General features: G+C 44.8%; 2 protein-coding genes across 5 annotated transcripts; both read right to left on the bottom strand.

The window, feature by feature from the left end:
- Positions 1–2,442: 2,442 nt before the first annotated feature.
- Positions 2,443–4,576, bottom strand: LOC149978712 (ovostatin-like). Its single transcript, XM_090194593.1, has 9 exons — positions 4,564–4,576; positions 4,292–4,482; positions 3,820–4,035; positions 3,553–3,677; positions 3,234–3,324; positions 3,059–3,127; positions 2,841–2,946; positions 2,679–2,732; positions 2,443–2,545 (listed from the first exon to the last, which is right to left on the bottom strand). Exons 1-8 carry the CDS (start codon positions 4,574–4,576, stop codon positions 2,692–2,694), a joined length of 852 nt encoding a protein of 283 aa, XP_090050719.1. The 3' UTR covers positions 2,443–2,545; positions 2,679–2,691.
- A 2,211-nt stretch (positions 4,577–6,787) lies between these two features.
- Positions 6,788–18,910, bottom strand: LOC110493403 (alpha-2-macroglobulin-P). 4 transcript variants are annotated; one of them, XM_090195256.1, is made up of 28 exons: positions 18,698–18,910; positions 17,591–17,678; positions 17,227–17,407; positions 16,688–16,844; positions 15,640–15,692; positions 14,795–14,815; positions 14,371–14,536; positions 14,198–14,282; positions 13,241–13,391; positions 13,019–13,139; positions 12,754–12,863; positions 12,499–12,672; positions 11,488–11,721; positions 11,032–11,098; positions 10,812–10,957; positions 10,526–10,675; positions 10,041–10,193; positions 9,811–9,898; positions 9,492–9,642; positions 8,999–9,224; positions 8,788–8,914; positions 8,542–8,663; positions 8,396–8,447; positions 8,235–8,318; positions 7,953–8,129; positions 7,389–7,464; positions 7,059–7,215; positions 6,788–6,957 (listed from the first exon to the last, which is right to left on the bottom strand). In XM_090195256.1, the coding sequence occupies exons 2-28, from the start codon at positions 17,674–17,676 to the stop codon at positions 6,811–6,813; spliced, it is 3,462 nt and encodes a 1,153-aa protein (XP_090051382.1). In that variant the 5' UTR covers positions 17,677–17,678; positions 18,698–18,910; the 3' UTR covers positions 6,788–6,810. The 4 variants fall into 4 exon arrangements, with proteins under 4 accessions (XP_090051382.1, XP_090051383.1, XP_090051384.1 ...); XM_090195257.1 differs by having other exon boundaries at positions 9,492–9,639; XM_090195258.1 differs by having other exon boundaries at positions 10,812–10,954.
- Between the last annotated feature and the right edge of the window lie 2,916 nt (positions 18,911–21,826).

Below are 21,826 nucleotides of genomic sequence, written 5' to 3'. Positions count from 1 at the left end.
AGGTTGCAGACCATTGCTGAATCTTTTAACCATACCACGTGGTTAAACTCTTAGACTATCGATACCGACAGAATAAGAACAAGTCTTTGATATTAATTACTAGTCTGCAGCTAGGAATTCGGTATCATTGAACGCAAAGAACGACAACCGCCATTCTACAAAACATGAATGAATGTCGCTCTGAACTATCCCCTCTAACCACGACCGACAATTCTACAAAATAAACAAACTTTTCAACAGCTATCAAGACGACACACTGAGCGCAAAAATATATTGATTGCAATTGTTCCCGAATGAGTGAGCGTTCATGTGCAAAGGATTAGTATTTCAATTGTTATAATTATCAACTCTGTGGTGACTTCTCAGGTGACCCCCACATCCCCTTTTGTCTAACAAGCCGCCATTTTTCGAACCATTTTTACTTAGTAATGCACAGAAATGCATAAACAAACTAAGTTAATAAATGATTTAAGACAATTGATGTATGGATGACTCATAGTAAAGACTGGGTTCGTGCAGATAACCAACAATTTACGACATTTGGAATGAGACTAACGTGAGGTAAAGTAAATTATTCATTAATTCGAAGACTAATTGATCAGATAAAATACCTGAAAAGTTTAGGAAATTATAACTTTGTAATCTGAATATTTTCCTTGGTGCCCCAACTGCCTAGTTAGTTACATGATTAATCAGTTTAATCACATAATACTAATTAGAGAATCTTTGATAAAAACTAAGTCTTCAATTTTATGATAAAGACACGACACCAGTCACTGACCAATCAGATCCCTTACAGCAGGAAAGAGAAACATTTTGCCTTGTGATTTCTGTCCGACATGATTTTGATGAAGACTGCGATTGATGATCTTCCCAGACACAGGGATCTATGGAGTGAGATCAACTGGTTGGTGGGGTTTGGTCAACCTGTCAATCCTCGCAGCACAGCTGCCCCACCACCCATCAAGCCTCCCCAGCCAAGAAGCCTAAAGTTGGGTCCCCTCGCTCACCACTGCAGGGTCAAAGAGGAACCTCTGGCTACCACCCTCTCCCCTCCTCTGCTGCCCAGAAAGAGGAAGTCCAAGCCAAAACCTTCTCTACATGATACGACAGAAGGAGGTAGAATCCCTTTACAGATGTAGGGACGTTGTCACATTTCTCTCTCCTTGCCACTTCCCTTGACTGATTTGAAATGAGCTGTACAATAAATAGGGTGGTAACTCCTACTAGCCCAGTGGTATTAACTTCTTTAGCGGGGACACCATTTTTGGACCAAATTTCTGTGGACCCCATTTATTTTGATGAGAAATTCTCACAACACCAAAGCTAATAAACCAACAAAGGTTCTCAATAAAATTATTTTTCAAATGATCTCAAACATGTATATTGTCCCAAACAATAACTGCCACTAATGTTTTGTTCCCAAAACAAAGCGACCTGACAAAAGGATAAATAAAAAATTAACCAAGTCCGTTAAGAACCAATTCTTATTTACAGCCTAGGAACAGTGGGTTAACTGCCTTGTTCAGGGGCAGAACGACAGATCAGCTCAGGGATTCTATCTAGCAACCTTTCAGTTACTGGCCCAACACCCTAACCACTAGGCTACCTACAATACCACTGACATAATCCTTGCAGATATACCAGAGTGACTAAGATGTGTAGGGGTCAGAGGTCCATTTGGAATTAACAATGTGAGTAAAGCTCAGTGCCACAAGTGATGGAGTTCCCCCAGGAGACTACAGGGTGGTTTGGTGACCACTGCATTACTGGAGCCAACTGACTGTCAGATCTATTGTTGCGTACTGTCCAATCAAGAGGGCTCGTTTCAATCTTCTCTGAACCAAAACATCTGGTATTGTCATGGTAAGTACAGTAATGGTTTAGTTTGACAGCTCAGCAGGTACAGGAGACAACCCAGAACAGGTCTTTTCTTTCCCATTGTCAGGCCATAAACACGGCTTTTCAACTACTGTTTTCACAGCATGTTTGCATACGTTTCTTTCATAGAATTTAGTGAGTCGTTGTCAGTAGGGCTCTAGAGTATCTGTTGGGTCGTCAATTGTTCAGTTAATCTCATTGATTTGTGAGGTGTTTACCACCACATCTTGCCCTGCCCACACCATTCATCAGGAGATCACAGTAAGACGTTAATGTCATTTAGTGGTAACATGTCCTGACCCATTCCCTGATGAGAACTAAAAGAACAGGGCCTTCATAAATACAGGGGTCCATGTCCCAGACTGAGGAACAGAAGAGATGAGAACCCAACATCTACAACTTTGTACAGTTGGCGACCCTGATTAACAGCACAGATGGAAACTACACCTCCAGAGAGCTGCTCTGTTTACTGGACCCAATCACATTGCTTAATGTACCCCAGGATGAACACCACTGCCTCAATATTCACCTCACTGCTCAGAGACAACAGGCTCCAGAAAAGGGTTTTAATGAAACACTTTATTTCCAGATCCATAGTTTTACTTCAGCACTTGAAAGACGTCTCAAGGGTTGCAGGTGTGACATCAATGTCATCTTCTTCCATCTGTCGAGGAGCAAAGACATTTAATGAATCCTTTAGCAAACTGACCAACATTTAGATTAAAGGAAGACTGGCTCCCTAAATCATGTATAGTACACAATTCATCACCAATAACTCCAGATTTCAAGTAGCTCACCAGCTTGGAACCCCTAGTTGCAAGGGAAGACGTATTCTGTCTCAGCCTTGTCACCTGTAACCGTAAGACAGCTTCGTCTCAGTAAATGAAAACAACTTGACCAAATGTTCCTCAGAAGAGGGTAAAAATAACGTTTTGGGGAGGGTTAGTAGAGTAACTTACTTGGCTGGTAGTAGTCATAGATCTTGACCACTGCTGGCTTTAGATTCTGTACTGGGAACTCCTGTATGATGTCCAGGGTGATGTGGAAAGGAAGTAGTGATGTCAGCTGTTGGGAGAAAAACAAACAAACGGGTCATTAAATGATCAAAGCAGAAGTTACTGTACATCAAAATATATTATGTTTAAATGAAGCGCCATGTGAATGGTTTTCACCTCACCTCTGTCAAGTACATTAACACATGGTCATCTTTGATATCAACACGATCCACTTGACTTGAACCCCGCAGCTGTGAAGACAAGTCATTGATATTGCATGAACAAAGAACCGTCATCCTTAAACAAAGGGACACAGACGAGGCAAGACCTCCATGGATAAAGGTCCCAACAACTCACCCTCCCCAAAGAGTCTGGATCTGGAGAAAACCCAGAGAGCATTTTCAAATCCACTATAATCATATTGGTGGTGAGCTCCTTTCCATGATATCTGAGAAAGATGATTGACAGCTGATTTTAATAATCAAAATGCTTGGATTACTTTAGCCATAAAGACCAGATAAGCATTCTGACTGATCCAAGCCGAGGTACCAACTAGAAAGTCAATAACCTATACACAGGTATAACACTAATTAATTTGGGTCAAACCCATTCTGCAGGTCACGCTCCAAGATCACACATTTACTAGAATGCATACAAATATGTCCTTCATTCTGACCGAGACTGGAGCTTCAGCGTGACTCTGGGTCTCAAAGACTTCCTGTTGCAGTCCACCTCTGGAGTCACCTGGATACTGAGCGTTGTGCTTCTGGTAGGAGTAGGGACGTTGTAGCGGAGCACCACCTGGGATAGAGAAGAGGAAGTCAGGGAAACCATCCTGTCCGAATACAAACATTTTATGAGCCAGAAGAAACAGCTTCCCTGTACTGTGTATTAAAGGGCATCTTGCGCCACAGGACTGGAGGAGAGATGTGTTTTCACTGACCTGCACTGAGGCACAAGCACTGCCCTGCACTTCAACGCTGTACTTCCCTTCTGTGTCCTGCAGCGCCCTCTCCTGGTACAGAAGCTTGTTGTTTTGGTTCACATGGAAGAGGCACCGGTCCCCACTGGGAGACCTGACCGTCACTGTGCTGGCTCCTCCTCTACTGAACACCCTGGTGGAGTAGAGAGCCAGGGCCTGGAGGGCCACCACCGTGTCCTAGACATGCACACCACAGGACAATCAGTTCAAAATGAAAAGAGACCATTTTAAAAGGGTTGAATATTTCTCACATTGAACAGTTGCTAAAGTGACTAAATCCCAATTCCAGCCATTACGATGATGGTTTCTAGGCTCTATCAGTGGAAGGGAGCCTCACCAGGTTGGACATGAAGAACACATGCCCTGTGGTCTGATACGAGTCAATGTTTGTACTAGTGCACCATTTCAGACCACTGGTGTTTAGAAAGTATACCTGGGTGGAAGAGAAGCCTCCGTAGGCGTTCTGCTGCCTCACCAGCCACCTGACGATGCGGGAGGCGTAGCCCAGGTCAGAGGTCGACCGAGAAGAGGCACTGAGGGACGCCAGCAGAACGTAGGAGCTGATCTCCACCTCCAGGGAGGGCGAGGTCTCAGAGGAGGACTGGGACCAGTGCAGGAGACCCCCTGAGGGTTGAGGAGCACACACACCAGAATAAGGACTAGCTTATTCATCCTAATACAGACTACACAATACAAAGTTCTGACCTCCCCAATTCATGTCCAAAACATTTTTTAGGAGCAAGAGTTTTTTTTTTCTTCTTAACAATAATTTATGTAGTAACATACCTTAAGGGAACATTTTGACATTCGCCATGTGGTTAGTGAGAGTCCATATTGCAAATATACGGTCCCTTAATAGACGTCCGAAAACGTTTGTAAAATTCACGGACGGCGTCGGGCCGTGCGGCTGGGCCGGATCTACCGGGAAGTCAAACGAACTCAGACATTCGGTTTCCGTTTTATAAAATGTGTCATTTTTCCACTGTCCCGGTAAATCCCACAAGAGGGCATAAGCAATCATATTGCAAATGTACAAAACATCACGACGTGGCCTTCTCCTAAACTGAAAATATTTCGAAGCCAAAACTTGGTGAGCGTAGGTTTGGCATGATGGGCAGTTGGCCCCGAACAAGATGGCGTCTAGGCCTCAACGGTTGAGTTATGGCCATTTTTCTGGGAAAAAAGGTCCAAAATGAAAATAGAGCAATAATTTTTCCGCTTCACGTCAAAGTCAAGGAGCCTCTGGTGTCAATTAAAAAAAAGAACCAGCCATTTATCCATCGTCATTTAAGAGAAATCGTCCATTTTTTTTTTTTAAACAGTTACAGATCCAGTTGCAGGGTGTTCATGCGAATCTTTTTACAGTGTGCTGCGGAGCTCTGCGAGATTTGTGATTTTCTGAAATAACACTCACTAAACCCTCCGTAAATAACTCAGTTCTTAACATAAAGACTTTTTAAAAAAAACTCAGGATTCTGTAAAGGCATACCCCAATCAGGATAGGAGTTTATTTATAGCTTCCTCTGCCAACCGGACGTGCCTTAAATGGTGTCATAGTGGCTGTTTTGAAGGGTTAAAATGGTCAGATCTGTCCAAAACTTCATGTGTGATTAGGCAACCCCCATGAACTGTAAATCAGTCATGATTCCCATAAAATCATTCACACAGCTTGGCAGGAGGGACCCATTGGGGTGCGTAGAGACAGACAGTGCCTGCATTAGTTAACCTTGTTGGAACTTTTAAAGAACCGTCAGACCTAGAGTTCCGAAACCTGTTCTAGACCTCAGGTCGATAGAGCCACGTAACTCAGCACGCAATAGAAGGTTCTCGGAGCGAGAAACAGCCTCGTACATTTGCAATGACTTCAATTCATTTTGACCATCACGAAAATGACAACATTTAGAAATGTCCCAGAGTCGCAAGACTAGGTGCATTGCGACCGCCTCGGCCCATATAGACGGACCCCAACGTTTTGGTCCGATAGCTCACTCAAGGACCCCGTAGCAAGGCATGGAAAAAAGTGCATTTTCAGCACCAATTAGGGTCTTGCTCGGGCACCAAATGACCTAGCGAGCCAAAACTTGGGATTCGGGGTTGCCTCAGCTAGGCCTACACAACATCAGAACTGGACCCGCAGCTGGAACGTAACTACGTTTTTATTATGGTTTGAATAGAAGGTGTTGTGAATTTTGGGCCAGCTCTGTGGCTACTAAACGAGTTGGAAAAAGTGGGTTTGGTGTCAGAATGATATCTAATTGACAGTGACTTGCTGGTGACTATTGTCCATTTGCAATATGTTTAAACAGTGAGGTACCAGAATCACTGCCCAGCCATCCCGAGTTCATCATGCCAGTCAATTTCACATTCCTGCAGGATTTGAGCATGTCAAATTTCTTATGGCATTTGGCCCCCAAAAAAGTTACTTTTGACTATGAAATCACATTGCAAATGGACAAAACATATGCCTTATGCACAAGTAAAAAAAATATATATTTTTTTTAAATGGCTAAAGTATGTTGATGAAGTTCTTATACATGTGTAATTGACACAAATCAAAAGAATTTCGAAAAACGGTCCAGAAAGCACTTTAAGGGGTTGCTAGGTTTTAGAATTTCTCACTTTTTCAAAATGTTGCTTTTTGATGTTGACTTGTTGCATTTGCAATATGAAAAACCACAGTGGAGCGCGCTCGCCACCTGTTGGATTTTCAAAGTGTTACACCTGGCATTTGCCATTTGCAATCAACTTTGAACGAAACGCCAAATTGAGTGGTATTAGACACCGTGTATATGGTTTGTCCATGCCAATGACTTCCCATTCATTTTTGTCCATTTCAGGGGGGTGTTCCCTTACAGATCTAAGCCCATTCTTTGTTATTTCATAGGCTACTGGCAGAGAAATGACTTCACTACGTCGTAGAAGCTGTAAATGACAGTTGATGTGAGACAGATTTCATACAGGAGGCTGAATGAGTTGCCTGTAATGACGGTGTGAGAAATGGTTCCATGGAGTGAAGCTACTTACCGTCACGGACATGTTGAGCTCCAGCATTGAAGCAGTGATGTAAGCCGTCAGTGTGACTTCATCCGTCACTCCACCCTAGAAAACAATGTCAAGACACCAACTGTATCTAGCCTGTTGAAATCAAACTACGGCCGGTCTGACGAAACAGACAACCAGTTTATTAGCAATATAAATACCTTAATTCTGTTGTTCAAGAGCTTCCCTAAAGTTCTGAAACAGCCACGTTGGCCTTGTTGACGTTCCAACCAAGTCTTGGATTGCTCCATCGTTGCCGGGTCAACATAGATGAAAGACTGGGCTTTGCCAAAGGATCTCAAGACAAAAGCAGTCAGCCTGAAGAAAGAAGTGGATTCATTTAAAAGCCCTAACATCGTATCGTCAAGCTCCAAGTCATGACATCACACGCGTCAGCTGTCCTATCCAGCGTCTCCATGCCAGAGATGCCATTTGATTGGTCAATACGTCATTGAAACTACCAGTAGGTGAAAAACAAGCCAAGTACTCACCAGGTGTTCCCCAAGCCTTGTCCAAACGTGCTGTACGCACCATCAGCATTCTTGTAGTTCAGCTGCCGTTGGTAACCTGCCGGTGGGTTTTTATCATCAACGGTGACCAAGCGCTTGTTCTATTCCCAGAGTTGTGCCCCAAACGGCTCCTTATATCTCAGGGCTCTCCAACCCTGTTCACGGAGAGCTACCCTCCAACCAAGTTGTAATTAACCCCCATTCAACCAGCTAATTATTAGAAGGGGAGCGAGATTAGGGTTGGAGTGAAAACCTACATACAGGACAGTAACAAGGTTGGAGAGTCCTGCCCTATGTAAGGAATAGGGTGCTATGAGACAGTGTCAATATTCTACCATCAAATGACTTCAGTAGAAAACCATGTGTTGGGTCAGTGATGTTAAGACATTGAGATCATCTGTCATGCAGCTCCGCTGTTACCATGACAGCAGGGTACACCGTGGAGAAACACTTTAAAATAGAAAACGAAATCCTCTAATTGGACAAATCCAGCCCGGTTTGTGGATTTGGCATCTAATCAAGACAGATTTGAAGGGACTCTCCTACCACTAGTGAGGAACTTGGTGGCCTTTTCTAGGATGGCTGGCGTGAGCTGCTCTGTGTTCCTCAGGTACTCCAGGATGTAGATATTGGGGGAGAGCAGGGCCATATTCTGCTCCCCACACCCATACGGCATCTGCAACAGTCCATCCAGGTTGTTGAGGGCCCGACCCAGGATGTCCCCTACAGAGAAAAGGGACTTCTGTTACAGACTGTCCTCTTCAGCAAACAGCAGCATCGTCACTGAGAAGGTTCGTCTTCCCACCACTACACAATGGTTTATTTTACCCAGAACCGAGAGGGAAATCCTAGCAGAGCCATCCACCACATTCTGGGGAAGTTGCAGTTCCACCTCCTCCGTCAGAGCTTCTCCTGTGGACACAAAGAGGAGCTGAATGAAGATGATCACGTCAACCACCGTAAACATTCAACGTTGATTCATTACTGACCAGTAGGACACAGCAACCAGTTGTAGGTGTGGCTCTTCTCTGTTCCCTCAGCCTGGAGGAGGAGAGGGATTCATTTCAGAGGCAGTTCCACTAGACAGTATCTGTGCTACCTAACGTTAGTTCTCCCACAGCGGTAGACTACATACCTTCACCAGCAGGCTCCGTGTGACTGTGTCAACGCGTCCTCTCTCCGGTACGTTCACAACCCCGTTGTCACACGCAGTCTGGGACCGGACAGCCGCCGCACTAACAGACACGTTCAAAACCCCTACACACAGGACAGCGCAGGTTACACAACATCCAATACGGTGCCAGTACACAACAGCCAATACGGTGCCAGTACACAACTCAGGTTGACATCCATTCTGTCGTTTGAACAGATGAAGACTAACCCAGGACAGAGGGGGCCATAGTCCAACTGAAGGTCTTTCGTCCATTGGCACACAAGCACGAGGAGTCCTGGACATCACGCAAGGGTGTGAGAGTGTAGTCTGAGGAAAGAGCTGGAGTCACAGAAACCTGCCAAAGAGGAACACGGGGTAAGATAACGTGGTACGACACAAACAATACAACTCAAGAAACCATCCTGGTGCAGCGTCGTACCATGATGCACTTGGAGAGGTAGTTAAACACAGTGGCCTTCAGCTCAAAGTGCTCTCCCCGGATGACTGAGTAGGGCAGGGTGAGCTCCAGGAAGAAGGGCTGGAAGACCGTGAGCTCCACCAGAGGAGCCAGACCAAAGCCACTGGGGGCCAGGCAGAAGACCTCAGTCTCCCAGGTGGTGATGGTGTCTGGGACTGTCAGGGGGACATCTAGAGATCCAGACTCCCTGGAATACAGAGGTCAGAGTTCAAACAGAAAGCCACCACGTGTCTAATAGAGAAAGACTAATTTCAACACAGTTTGTTGTTACAAATGCATTTAAGCTTTATCTAACCAGGGACACCCATTGAGGTCAAAGGGTATTTCCTAAGAGGAAGCTGACCTACAGTTTACAGAGGTTCAGGTTCCTAATCTGCACCACTACTGTTTGGATACGAGGCAAGAGCTAAGAGGGCTTTCACCAGAGGTCGGCCTCACTCTGCAGAGCACTTACCCAACTTCCACAAGGTCCCAAATCCATGTCTCAGGGAAGAATGTACGGACCGTCTGTATGGGTGGCGGAGGTGGAGCGGCAAGTCCACCAGCCACAGCCATTTCAAGTCTAGGACCTGCTGATCCAGGCCTAGCCATTAGGCTGTAAGCTACTACCAACACAAAATATGGCCATTAGTGTCAAGTTAAAAATAGACTGAATGCTGGGCTCAGTGTTTAGACCAGTTTAACCAGGCTTTGTTATTCTAGCAAAAGGTCATCCATAACCCAAGATTCATTAGACTTGGCAATGAGAATAAGGGTTGGTAAGGACATCTCACCATAGGAGCGATAGTACTGGTTCCCCTGGTAACTGAGGCAGGAAGGTACTCTTATATCCAGGTTAGTCGCTAGCTTCAATCCCAGTGTCTAGAAATAGCAGAACCAATTTAGTAATAAGTCAGTTTGTCATTCTATTCATTTTAACACATTGTAACAGTATGGTGACTGATTCTTCCCAGAAAGAACAAAAAGAGGCTTCAAGTTGAGAAAACAGGGCAGAAATATTTACCTGAAAAACTGCATAAGGATCATTTGTCTGCTCAGACGGTCCATATGGGTGTGGTATTATGGATCTCCTTGGTCTAACGCGTAAACATGCTACTGGATCTTCAAGCTCGTAGGGAACATAGGTCGTCTCCTTGACCGGTAGCAAATTAAATATCTGGAAAGGGACAACAGGGAGGTGTGAAATGACCTTGTTCATTGGGGACCAAACAGAACAGACTGAAACGACTACTTGGGGAAACACTCCATTTTGTTGTCCGTTGCTAAACGTTTAGAAAGTTGTCCCATCAACAAGGAGGTGCTTTCCAGTTACTGAGAGGCAATAGAAAGTGGGCCTCAAGCCAGAGAATGAGTCCCATCACATTTGATAAAAGCTCCCAACAGTGAACAGATCCACTCCATGTCTGCTGTGGTCACTGGTTGTATTCCCAGCACCACCAAAACAGTAGGTATGGTGGTACCACTGTTCACTTCAGTGAGCTGTGTTACCTTGTCAGCATCCAGCCTCTTCCCTGGCTCCATGATGCCAACACTCTGGTCAACAGCACCGAGGCCACAGAGGGAACCGGGCCGGGCCGAGAGATGCAGGGTGTTCTCCTCCCCTGGGACAGCGTTGGAGGGTGAGAACTCCACCAACACCTGGCAGACACAGATACCATTACTCCAGGTATGATTACAGTCTGCATGGAAATACTGGACACCTTTCATAAAATGACAACAATGTTTGTGATGTACAGTCACTGGGGATATGCCAGACTCCTCCACACACACACACCTTGTTCCTGAAGCATTTCTCAGTGGGGAAGTTCATGCTGTGGGCGATGACAGTCTCACTGGGTAGCATACTGTACACCAGGAGCTGAACCACCGGCGCCATCTCTGGGACCACTGCCAACGTCAAGGTGACGTCACCCTCGGCTACTGCAACGCAAAGAGCAGGTCACTCATTAAGCACCTTCCAGAACGTTCAGAATCACTTCATGAAACTCACTCACCAGGACTGTCCTGCTGCACAGTAACATTGATGTGTCCATGCTGAACTATGACCCCTCTGGACAAGGCCTGGAGGGAAAGGAAACAGTTCTCAGCAACAGAGTGGAGACGTTGCAACCTGGACTCATGGGGTAGACGTAACACGGTTAACAAATCCACGACTCCCATTAGTATGATACGTTAGCACCTATTCATTTGTGGATGCCCATCATCCATTTTATATCGGTTATGACTTCGCTAAATGTATTATTTATATATTACGAATTCCAATTTGTAACATGAGCAAGGTTGGGTTACAGTGGTTGATTAGGAGTATTGGTGTAGTTTAGGAACATCCTTCCTTTGAAAGTGTCTCGGGAAATGTCTGACATGATCCTGGTCAAAAGGAGTGCAAATAGGAAATATGGTGCTGTTTGAGAGGCACCATGGGTTTGCAGGTTGTTCCTGGTTCTACTCACCAGGTAGAGGACAGCCACAGAGCCCTTTGGGACAGTCTCCCCTACGATGGCATAGCGGATGGTGATGGACACCGCCTGCCCACACGCCAGTGGTTTCTCCACCTTCTGAATAGCCAGGGAGCTGGACGGTTTAATGTCAGGGGCAGCGGGCTGGATCAGCGAGAGTAGGTGTTGCCCTCTGTTGAAATAGGGGACCCTGTATCCTGGGTACTCCACTTGTGGGGTGTCGCTTACCTGAAAGGAACAAAAGGAATAGAAACTAAAGGCCCAATCCTAAATCAACCCCTAGAGCCCATCCTATATACAGTGGGGATCTGAGAGGATGACAGGAAGCAATATGGTAACAGATCCACCTTACTTCCACCTAGCCTGTTAGGGTCATGACCTCTGGGCATCGTTTCCCCAACTGTCCTGGGGAGCCCAAGCGGTGCACATTTTGGTTCCCCCGTCACAGGAATGTCATAATTCCTGTGTGTTCATTAATTAAATGCACTCTGTTTAAGAATGTGTAAGATTCTTATTTGTATAAAATAGACAGGGACCAGTCTTATCAAAATTAGATGACAGTATTTATTCTCGGAGCTCGCTGCCATGAAACCACCAACAGTTTATATACAAAATATGACGTCATAGGTTATAAAATGTCTTTCCTCCTATGACCAGGACAGAACAGGTTCAAAAGTTGATTCCAACCCACTAGCTCGCTCACTCCAGACACACACTTATCCAGATTCACCTTCATCCATCACTATTTAAGAGACAGTTCCAGATAATGGAAAACTCTACCTTATCTAAACATCCCAGAGCTAAGTTGAGTCGGTTCAACCACAGGTTAACGACCCTTTTTGCTTGCTTAAAAAAAACACAATCCCTTCCTTATGAATTAACATTATTAATCAGATATAATAAAGTTTAATTAGTTATAGTTCTATTTAAGATGTAGATATTGTATAGTCCCAGAGACTGGCATCGAGTATAAAGTCTCTCAAACCTAGAAGGAATCATACTTACTACGAGGTTAATATTCTCTTTGGGCAGACTGGTTGTGTTGACGGAGAACCTGGCAATACCACGACTGTCCGTGGTTAGGTTCTGTAGTCGTAGATATGAGGACCAGCCTTTCTCCTCGAACAGGTAGACTAACATGTCAGAGATGGGTGTGTTGTTAAATCGAACAGCATTTATCTGAGGAAAGGGCGGGAAGCAGTTCAGGAAGCAGGACAAACCAAGCATCCACAATGCAACAGGAACACCATTTGGACTTACCTTGCCTTCGATAATTGATCCATGCTCATAGATTTGGGGCGTGTCAACAAATGTGAATTCTCCAATCACATAGGAGAGCTCTACATTTCTCTCCTCTGACAGTGTAATACCTGTCAAATTAAAACAAATATGGTTTTATAGGACAGTTAGGGAACCTGATCTAATGAAACAGCCAATAGTTACGTCGCCATCAGCTGAAGTGAAATGAAGGGTTTTGTATTGAGTCAACATGATGCATCTCATAATGATTGTGATGAGGACTTGCCTGTCCCCTCCTCCTGTACTTCTGCATGGAAACTAAACACGTCTCCCAGCAATTTCTCTCCTGCGTTCTTTGTGAAAAGTGCCATGTTGAAGACATAAGAAGCACAGCCAGTATGGTCCATCTAGGAAAAGCAGGCAGAACCACAAAAACACATTTAAATCCCATTCAAAATGTCATATGTTGGTAAAAACAGCACTACTCGTTTTAGGAAAGCAGACAGACCTCTATTGACTCTTTGTGGCATGGAGGTGTGTAATCAGGAACTCCTTGTGGATTTCGCTCATCAACTGTTATTGGTATCACTGCATTGTCCACCAAAGGTCGGCACAACTTCACCCCTGCTTCACCAGGTACAGGCTGCCCATACGTGTATCTGATTTCAATTCACAACAAGACAAGTGTCAACTTCCTGCATCCAGTTACCATATTGAAAACGTAAGACCTAAAGGCTTGAAGTCAGGCGTTGAACACGGTCAATGAATCTGGACCTGTATTCATAGAGGCTCAGAACGGGATCAGTTTTAACTATAGATCATAATGAACGAGGTCACATGTCAAGGCTGGGACCTGATCCTAGAACAGCCATCCTAATCTGAGATGCTTTATGACCGAAGAACCAGCTGGTCACGTAAATGCCACTAACAAATCTCAGGGATCCTAGCAGCAGTTGAAGACTTGAGCAGTAGCACTATAGGTCTTCAATTAGCATGGGTCATTAATGCAGACCACATGCATATTTAAGGACTTCTATATTTAAATAAGTGGATTAGAGTATCCTCAAATGCATAACAATTTCCAAGTGTATTATCAAATGAAGCTACAGTACTAGCAGAGGCTGCTGCCTACAGACTTGACATCATTGGAATAGTAGTCACTAATAATGCTTACATACCTTGCATTACTCATCTCATATGTTTATACTGTATTCTATACCTCTGGCATTGATCATCTATATCGCTGCACCCTCAACATGAACCAAACACGTGTTGTGACCAATACAATGTTATTTACTTGTATTTTCAAATCCTTCATTTGAAATGTGAAAGTTAATGTAATACTTCTAATAGCAGTTGAACCCAGGTCTGCCTTCGCGTAATGAGATAATTAATGACATGTAGTGGAGTTCCACATCACCTTGTAACTACAGTACATTGCAAATCACCAATAGTGTTTACTCACTCTGCACACACTTTCACTTCATACTCCTCTTGAACAACGCTGATCTTGTCAGTGAGGTTCATGTTGATCTCAAACTTGGGCAAAACTACAGATAAAAAGAACAGCAGTGAACTCCAGAACGTTCCGGGATTGTGATGCAACATCACCGAGCATGAAAGAGAAACTCAACCTACCATACTGTTCTACCTTGAAGTTGTGGTAGATTTTCTCTCCACCAATCCACACTACAATGGTATAGGATCCTACAGGGGCTTCAGAGTTCAGGGGGTGAGAAAGCTGCAGAATGTTGCCACTGGATGTAGTGTTGACCCACTGTCCAATCCGGTTGTGATTAACGTCCTGTTGGTTCATAGGAAGGGGCATGTTCAGCAGGACACAACGTTGTGGAGCGTTCACAACAGTATACAGGACAAGGAGTCAGTTATATCTGCAACATTAATCTACTGAAGAGGGCCCAGATTACACACAACGCTGATTGGAAGTATTTAGCTAACTTGTACAGTAGGTGGATATGAGGACCTAGCTAGCAGGGGGAGTCATAATGCTGCAGTCTTTACACTGACAGTCAACATAAAGTTACACCAGCAAGGATCTTACCTCAAGTTCCACAATGTTGTACTGTGAAGGGCAAAGACAAGAGACGGGGTCATGTTTCATTAAGAACTCCAATGCCAAAAGAGAGCATAGCTGTCTACAGCTACTAGACAGGTGATTGGCTTGGTCACTTAACGTAAACATCAGAGCATAGCTGTCTACAGCTACTAGACAGGTGATTGGCTTGGTCACTTAACGTAAACATCAGAGCATAGCTGTCTACAGCTACTAGACAGGTGATTGGCTTGGTCACTTAACGTAAACATCAGAGCATAGCTGTCTACAGCTACTAGACAGCTGATTGGCTTGGTCACTTAACGTAAACATCAGAGCATAGCTGTCTACAGCTACTAGACAGGTGATTGGCTTGGTCACTTAACGTAAACATCAGAGCATAGCTGTCTACAGCTACTAGACAGCTGATTGGCTTGGTCACTTAACGTAAACATCAGAGCATCGCTGTCTACAGCTACTAGACAGCTGATTGGCTTGGTCACTTAACGTAAACATCAGAGCATCGCTGTCTACAGCTACTAGACAGCTGATTGGCTTAGTCACTTAACGTAAACATCAGAGCATCGCTGTCTACAGCTACTAGACAGCTGATTGGCTTGGTCACTTAACATACACATCACATGTAGCATTTGCAATTCAATCTCAGGAAAAGATGACCCCATACATTCCAATCTGACCGATATGAATGGAAGCCTCATGTCCTGGCTGGTTGATTGCTGTGCATAATCCCAGACTGCGTTGTCCATCACAGTATTGTGACACTTCTGCATCTTGGATTGAAATAGTAGAGACTGAACTAAAATACTATTGTCAATCGTATATTTTCAACTCACCAGCTGATTGACGGGGCTAAAATTGGTATCCAAGGTGACGACTCTAAAAAGCACTGTAAACAGCCAACGACAAGACCAAACACAATGAGAATATTAGAAGCAGAATTTCAGGCAACTTTCTCAATTCCAAGGATTCCCAGAAATACTGGTTGAGGATTCCCAGCCTGATTCCAGTGTACATATCCTGAGTGAACCCAGGGGGATTTACTGCATCTGCACCACATTCCTGAACAACGAGGCTCTTCAGATGTCTATCGCTTCCCTCTACAATCCTCATAATGCAGGACGTTAGAACAGAGAGGACGGGACCAGACTGGGGAAGAGCTTTGCCAGCAATGATGGGGTTCTTTTCTACACAATTATTGCCTGATGCATTTCAAACAATATTTCATTCATTTTAGTTTTGTTTTTGAATTTTATCCCCTTTTTTCTCCCCAATTTCGTGGTATCCAATTGTTTAGTAGCTACTATCTTGTCTCATCGCTACAACTCCCGTACGGGCTCAGGAGAGACGAAGGTTGAAAGTCATGTGTCCTCCGATACACAACCCAACCAAGCCGCACTGCTTCTTAACACAGCGCGCATCCAACCCGGAAGCCAGCCGCACCAATGTGTCGGAGGAAACACCGTGCACCTGGCAACCTTGGTTAGCGCGCACTGCACCCGGCCCACCACAGGAGTCGCTGGTGCGCGATGAGACAAGAATATCCCTACCGGCCAAACCCTCCCTAACCCGGACGACGCTAGGCCAATTGTGCGTCGCCCCACGGACCTCCCGGTCGCGGCCGGTTACGACAGAGCCTGGGCGCAAACCCAGAATCTCTGGTGCCACCCGGGAGGCCGCACAAACAACACTTCATTGTAATACTGTTATAGCCTCAAATAAACAAAGGGAGCATGGTGGGGTCGTGGATAACTGTTGATGTCAAAATGGGGTCAGGGGCCCAAAAAGGGCAACGCCCCAGAGTAAACCATTACAGAACATGCCAACACCTAATTGGCCCGTTTCTTAGCAACCAGACTAAAGGTGTACTGGCTCTAACATTACCCGTTTGTCCTGGTTTGTAGATTGGTTTGTCCGTTTGGATGAACGTCATGGGGCTGTAGGGTTTGATCATGACCCTTCTCTCCTCTGTTGATAGGAATGTTTCTCCTCGAACCTCCACCTTAAAGTTCTGCACTTCGTCGCTCTTCACACAAGGGGCCTGTCAGGGACGGAAACAGGGCAACACCGGTGAACAAACGGCCCGATAACATAGGACAATCAAGTGTGGTGCCGTGTGGCCCAGTTGGTAAGAGCCACTAGCCACTTCAAGGTAGAGCGTTTAACTACTGCAGGGATCCCATTATGCAGTCAGCCTGCTGTAAGTTACATATATAAATTGTCTCAGTAGTACATACTAGCATTCAATCAAAACCTGGTACAAATTGGTGCCCGAATCACAGAAAAGTTCTGGTAGGCCACCACTGACATTAACCATAAAATAAGCTGCCATTGCACAAAGAACCTAAGCGATGCATCAAAGCTGAGCAGTAGAGTCCACTCTTAATGGAATGGTTCTGGAAGTCCACCAGTGCTGGGCTGACCTGAAACTGGACACAGCGGTGAAACTCTTGGTCAGAACTCTGGTGGAGAAGTCTCTTGTTCTGCCCGTCGGCAATCAGAGATACGGTCATGACCAGGGTCTCGTTGGGCTGCAGAAGGCTGGCACAAAGCTTGGCCTCTGAGCCTGCCTGGATCACTGCAGGAACGGCTACCATGTAAACCCTACAGAGAACACACCCGGCAACAGGAACATCAGTACATCTCTAAACCCAAAGCCAGGTGAAATATACAGGGGGATAAAGATCTGCAGAAAGGGGAGATGAAAAATTGCTCCGACAAGAGAACGTTAAACAGAGACGAGAGAAGCAAGTCTGATCACTAAATTCTAACTGCAGATGGACTTACGGTCTTGGAGTCTCTTGACAGACACAAAGCCAGTGAATGCAGGCAAAGAGGATCCATCTCCAAACCTGAAGCCCAGGAAGAACCATGACTAAAGGAGAAAAATAAACCAACAAGTCTGTTATGACCCAGTATTCCTACTGCACAGTATACAGGTTGTGTGGGATCCAGATTGTCAATTGACGTCACCTATAAAAGGTTAGAGCTTCCACAGCAGGTCAGGAGATATAGGTTAAGGGTTGGCTAATAAAATACAAGTCTACAGAGAAGCAGGTGAGACCAAAATTGAATTTAAAATTCTTTCCTGGGCACTGCAAACCATGCACTCCATATCAGAAGCATCTACCCACTGACATACCACCAGACAGGGAGAAGCTTCCCCAAACAGGCACCAACCTGGTCTCAGACCATTTCCTATCATTTTGTACGCAAAACCGAAAACCAAGTATGATATATGACATTTTATATGTATTACAGTCGTGGATGTCCATCCATTTCATATGATGTTAAAAACAGACATCTTACAAATTCCAATTTGTTGTGGCCAACATGAACTAGGTAGCTAACATTATCCAGGCTAAACATTAGGAGTAAAGGTGGTTAGCATGTTGGCTAACCTTAACCCTTTTAGCTAAGTAGTTCCAAAGTAGATGAAGTTGCTTATTACCCAAAATGCTATACGTCAGTTTTACTACACCCACCCCTCCACCCTTTTGGTTATTGCCTGAAGTAGCTGTCAGTCTTCTGTAAAAATACCAAACTTAACATTTCATACAGATTTCAGCCTGGCAGAAATACTTTTACTATGTTACGTATAGTCCATGAGACCAGGCTGCAGACAGGTCGGTAAAAAGGCTCAGTTGCATGTAGGTTAGTGTTTCTTCTAGACCGAGTTACAATATATCGGGCTAGAAACTGGGCGCCAAACACAGATTGTAAAAGTGTGTCTAGCGTGCACGAGGAGAAAGTATTATGTTTCTAAACCCTTTTGGATTGCATTTGGTATAGCCTGTAAAAGACCAGATGCAAGTAACATTTCAAAAAACTATTGTTTTGGGTATATGATTGCAACACAAGTCGCTATAGCACCTGTGCACTAGGCATACTCACCGCAGCGGGTTGTTTGTGGACTCGGTCGAAAGTAAACAACCCCCGTCGGTCATGTCCCTATAAATATCCTTAGTTCCGGACTTTTTTCCCTTCTAATTACTAAGCGCTCGCACCTGCTGGATATTCAGGGAGTTCGATTAGACTGAACGGCCATTTCAAATGCTCGATCATATTGTCAACAAGGCAGCATGTTGATTACCTCAACTAGCCTGTGGACTCGGTACCGGTGCCCCTTGTATATAGCCTCGTTATTGTTATTCTTATTGTGTTACTTTTTATTTTAGTCTACTTGGTCAATATTTTCTTCTTCTTGAACTGCACTGTTGGTTAAGGGCTTGTAAGTCAGCATTTCACGGTAAAGTCTACACTTGTATTCGCGCATGTGACAAATAAAATGTGTGACAAAAAAAATTAGATTTGACCTACATCACTTTGTTTTGAGCTGGCTTTGAAAGGGGCACCTGGCTCATGCTCCAGAGGCATCCCAGACACTCCTTCCACCGGGGTAACGCAGGACAGATAATTGAATCCCCTCCTATCACAGCCATTAAACTCTGTAACTGTTTTAAAGTCACCATTGGCCTCATGGTAAAATCCCCGAGCAGTTTCCTTCCTCTCTGGCAACTGAGTTGGGAAGGACGCCTGTATCTTTGTAGTGACTGGGTGTATCGACACACCATCCAAAGTGTAATTAATAACTTCATGTTGAAAGAGATATTCAATATCTGCTTTTTATTTTTACCCATCTACCAACTCATCTGCTCTACTTTGAGACATTGGAAAACCTTCCTAGTTTTTGTGGTTGAATCTGTTTGAAATTCACTGCTCGACTGAGGGTCCTTACAGATAATTCTATGTGTGGGGTACAGAGATGAGGTAGTCGTTACTGCACATGATGATGATGAGGTAGTCGTTACTGCACACAGTGAGTACATGCAACATACGTGACTTGTTCAGCACATTTATTTAGGCTTGCCATAACAAAGAGGTTGAATACTTATTGACAAGACATTTCAGCTTTTTATTTGTAAAAAAAGACAAATAAAAAACAATTCCACTTTAACATTATGGGGTATTGTGGGTAGGTGACCAAACAAATCTCAGTGTAATCCATTTTACATTCAAGCTGTACCATGTGGAAAAAGTCAAGGGGTGTGAATACTTATGAATAAAACCTTGACATGTCTTCTCTCCTACCCCCCCCCCCCTCCTCCAGACCAAGGTGAAGTACCTGAAGCAGACGTCAGTGATGCTCCAGAGGAAGTTTAGAGGGGACATCCCTAACACAGTGGAGGGCCTGGTACGACTACCTGGAGTAGGACCCAAGATGGCTCACCTGGCCATGGACATCACCTGGCACCAGGTCTCTGGCATAGGTAGGTATGGCTCATATAGGACTACGAATGCCATATTCTAGTCTGCATGTGATGTGGTCTGATCAGGTGCAGAGTGGTAGTTCTATTGGATTATATAGTGGGCGTCTTCTCATGGGATAGTTTCATTCTACTTTTTGTTTTGTGTGTGTGGCTGGACACACGTCCATCGTATCTCCAACCGGCTGGGACGGACGAGAGGTGGGACCAAGAACCCAGAGGAGTCACCCAAGGCCCTGGAAGACTGGTGTCACCTTGGTAACCACCACTTCCTCTACCTCTGACCCATCAGGTCACTCGTTAACCAGTCACTGACCAATCAGATCCCTTACAGCAGGAAAGAGAAACATTTTGCCTTGTGATTTCTGTCCGACATGATTTTGATGAAGACGGGGATGGTGATCTTCCTCTCTCTTCCCCGACACAGGGATCTATGGAGTGAGATCAACTGGTTGCTGGTGGGGTTTGGTCAACAGGTGTGTCTACCTGTCAATCCTCTGCTCCGTGTGTCTGAACCACCACAGCTGCCCCTCCGCCCACCAAGCCTCCCCAGCCAAGAGGCCTAAAGTTGGGTCACCTCGCTCACCACACTCCCCCAAGACCTCCAGGGTCAAGCTGGAGCCTGGTTCGCGGTTACCACCCCCTTCAGCCACACCGGTCAAAGAGGAACCTCTGGCTACCACCCTCTCCCCTCTGCTGCCCAGAAAGAGGAAGTCGAAAGCCAAAACCTTCTCTACATGATACGACAGAACTCTTCAGAAATGTCAGGACCGCGTCCCAATTCTCTCCTTCCTCCCAAAGTTTGCTCTTGTCACTTCCCCTGACTGATGTGAAATGAGCGGTACTAGAGATAGGGTGGTAACTCCTTCTAGCCCAGTGGTATTAATTTCTTTAGCGGGGAGATTTTTGACCGAATTTCTGTGCACTATTTATTTTGATAGAAATTCTCACAACACCCCAAATCTAATGACCTTCAAATCCTTACATTTGGATTTTTACTTCAACTAATAAATGTTCAATAAAATTATTTTTCAAATGATCTCAAACACATTTGTTTGTCCAAGACAGTCGGCCCTTAATGTTTTGTTCTCAAAACATAGCGACCTGACAATTAATGTACCCTTTAACTAGGCAAGTCAGTTAATAACAAATTCTTATTTACAGCCTAGGAACAGTGGGTTAACTGCCTTGTTCAGGGGCAGAACGACAGATCAGCTCAGGGATTCTATCTAGCAACCTTTCAGTTACTGGCCCAACACCCTAACCACTAGGCTACCTACAATACCACTGACATAATCCTTGCAGATATACCAGAGTGACTAAGATGTGTAGGGGTCAGAGGTCCATTTGGAATTAACAATGTGAGTAAAGCTCAGTGCCACAAGTGATGGAGTTCCCCCAGGAGACTACAGGGTGGTTTGGTGACCACTGCATTACTGGAGCCAACTGACTGTCAGATCTATTGTTGCGTACTGTCCAATCAAGAGGGCTCGTTTCAATCTTCTCTGAACCAAAACATCTGGTATTGTCATGGTAAGTACAGTAATGGTTTAGTTTGACAGCTCAGCAGGTACAGGAGACAACCCAGAACAGGTCTTTTCTTTCCCATTGTCAGGCCATAAACACGGCTTTTCAACTACTGTTTTCACAGCATGTTTGCATACGTTTCTTTCATAGAATTTAGTGAGTCGTTGTCAGTAGGGCTCTAGAGTATCTGTTGGGTCGTCAATTGTTCAGTTAATCTCATTGATTTGTG

The sequence above is a fragment of the Oncorhynchus mykiss genome, chromosome 13 (genome assembly GCF_057628025.1).
Source record: "Oncorhynchus mykiss isolate SJ-2025 chromosome 13, ASM5762802v1, whole genome shotgun sequence".
NCBI lineage: Eukaryota > Metazoa > Chordata > Actinopteri > Salmoniformes > Salmonidae > Oncorhynchus > Oncorhynchus mykiss.
The sequence above is the reverse complement of the archived record's forward strand: the minus strand, read 5'-3'. Positions and strand labels throughout refer to the sequence as shown.

Coding starts and splice junctions, on each gene's coding strand:
- LOC149978712 (XM_090194593.1), bottom strand. Junction 3,678..3,819: donor GTGCTTGTGCCTCAGTGCAG/GTCAGTGAAAAC, acceptor TCTCTATCCCAG/GTGGTGCTCCGCTACAACGT. Junction 3,325..3,552: donor ACGCTGAAGCTCCAGTCTCG/GTCAGAATGAAG, acceptor CATCTTTCTCAG/ATATCATGGAAAGGAGCTCA.
- LOC110493403 (XM_090195256.1), bottom strand. CDS start 17,676: ATGGTTCTTCCTGGGCTTCAGGTTTGGAGATGGATCCTCTTTGCCTGC. Junction 13,392..14,197: donor GAAGTGAAAGTGTGTGCAGA/GTGAGTAAACAC, acceptor AATTGAAATCAG/ATACACGTATGGGCAGCCTG. Junction 8,319..8,395: donor CTGGTTGCTGTGTCCTACTG/GTCAGTAATGAA, acceptor TTGTGTCCACAG/GAGAAGCTCTGACGGAGGAG.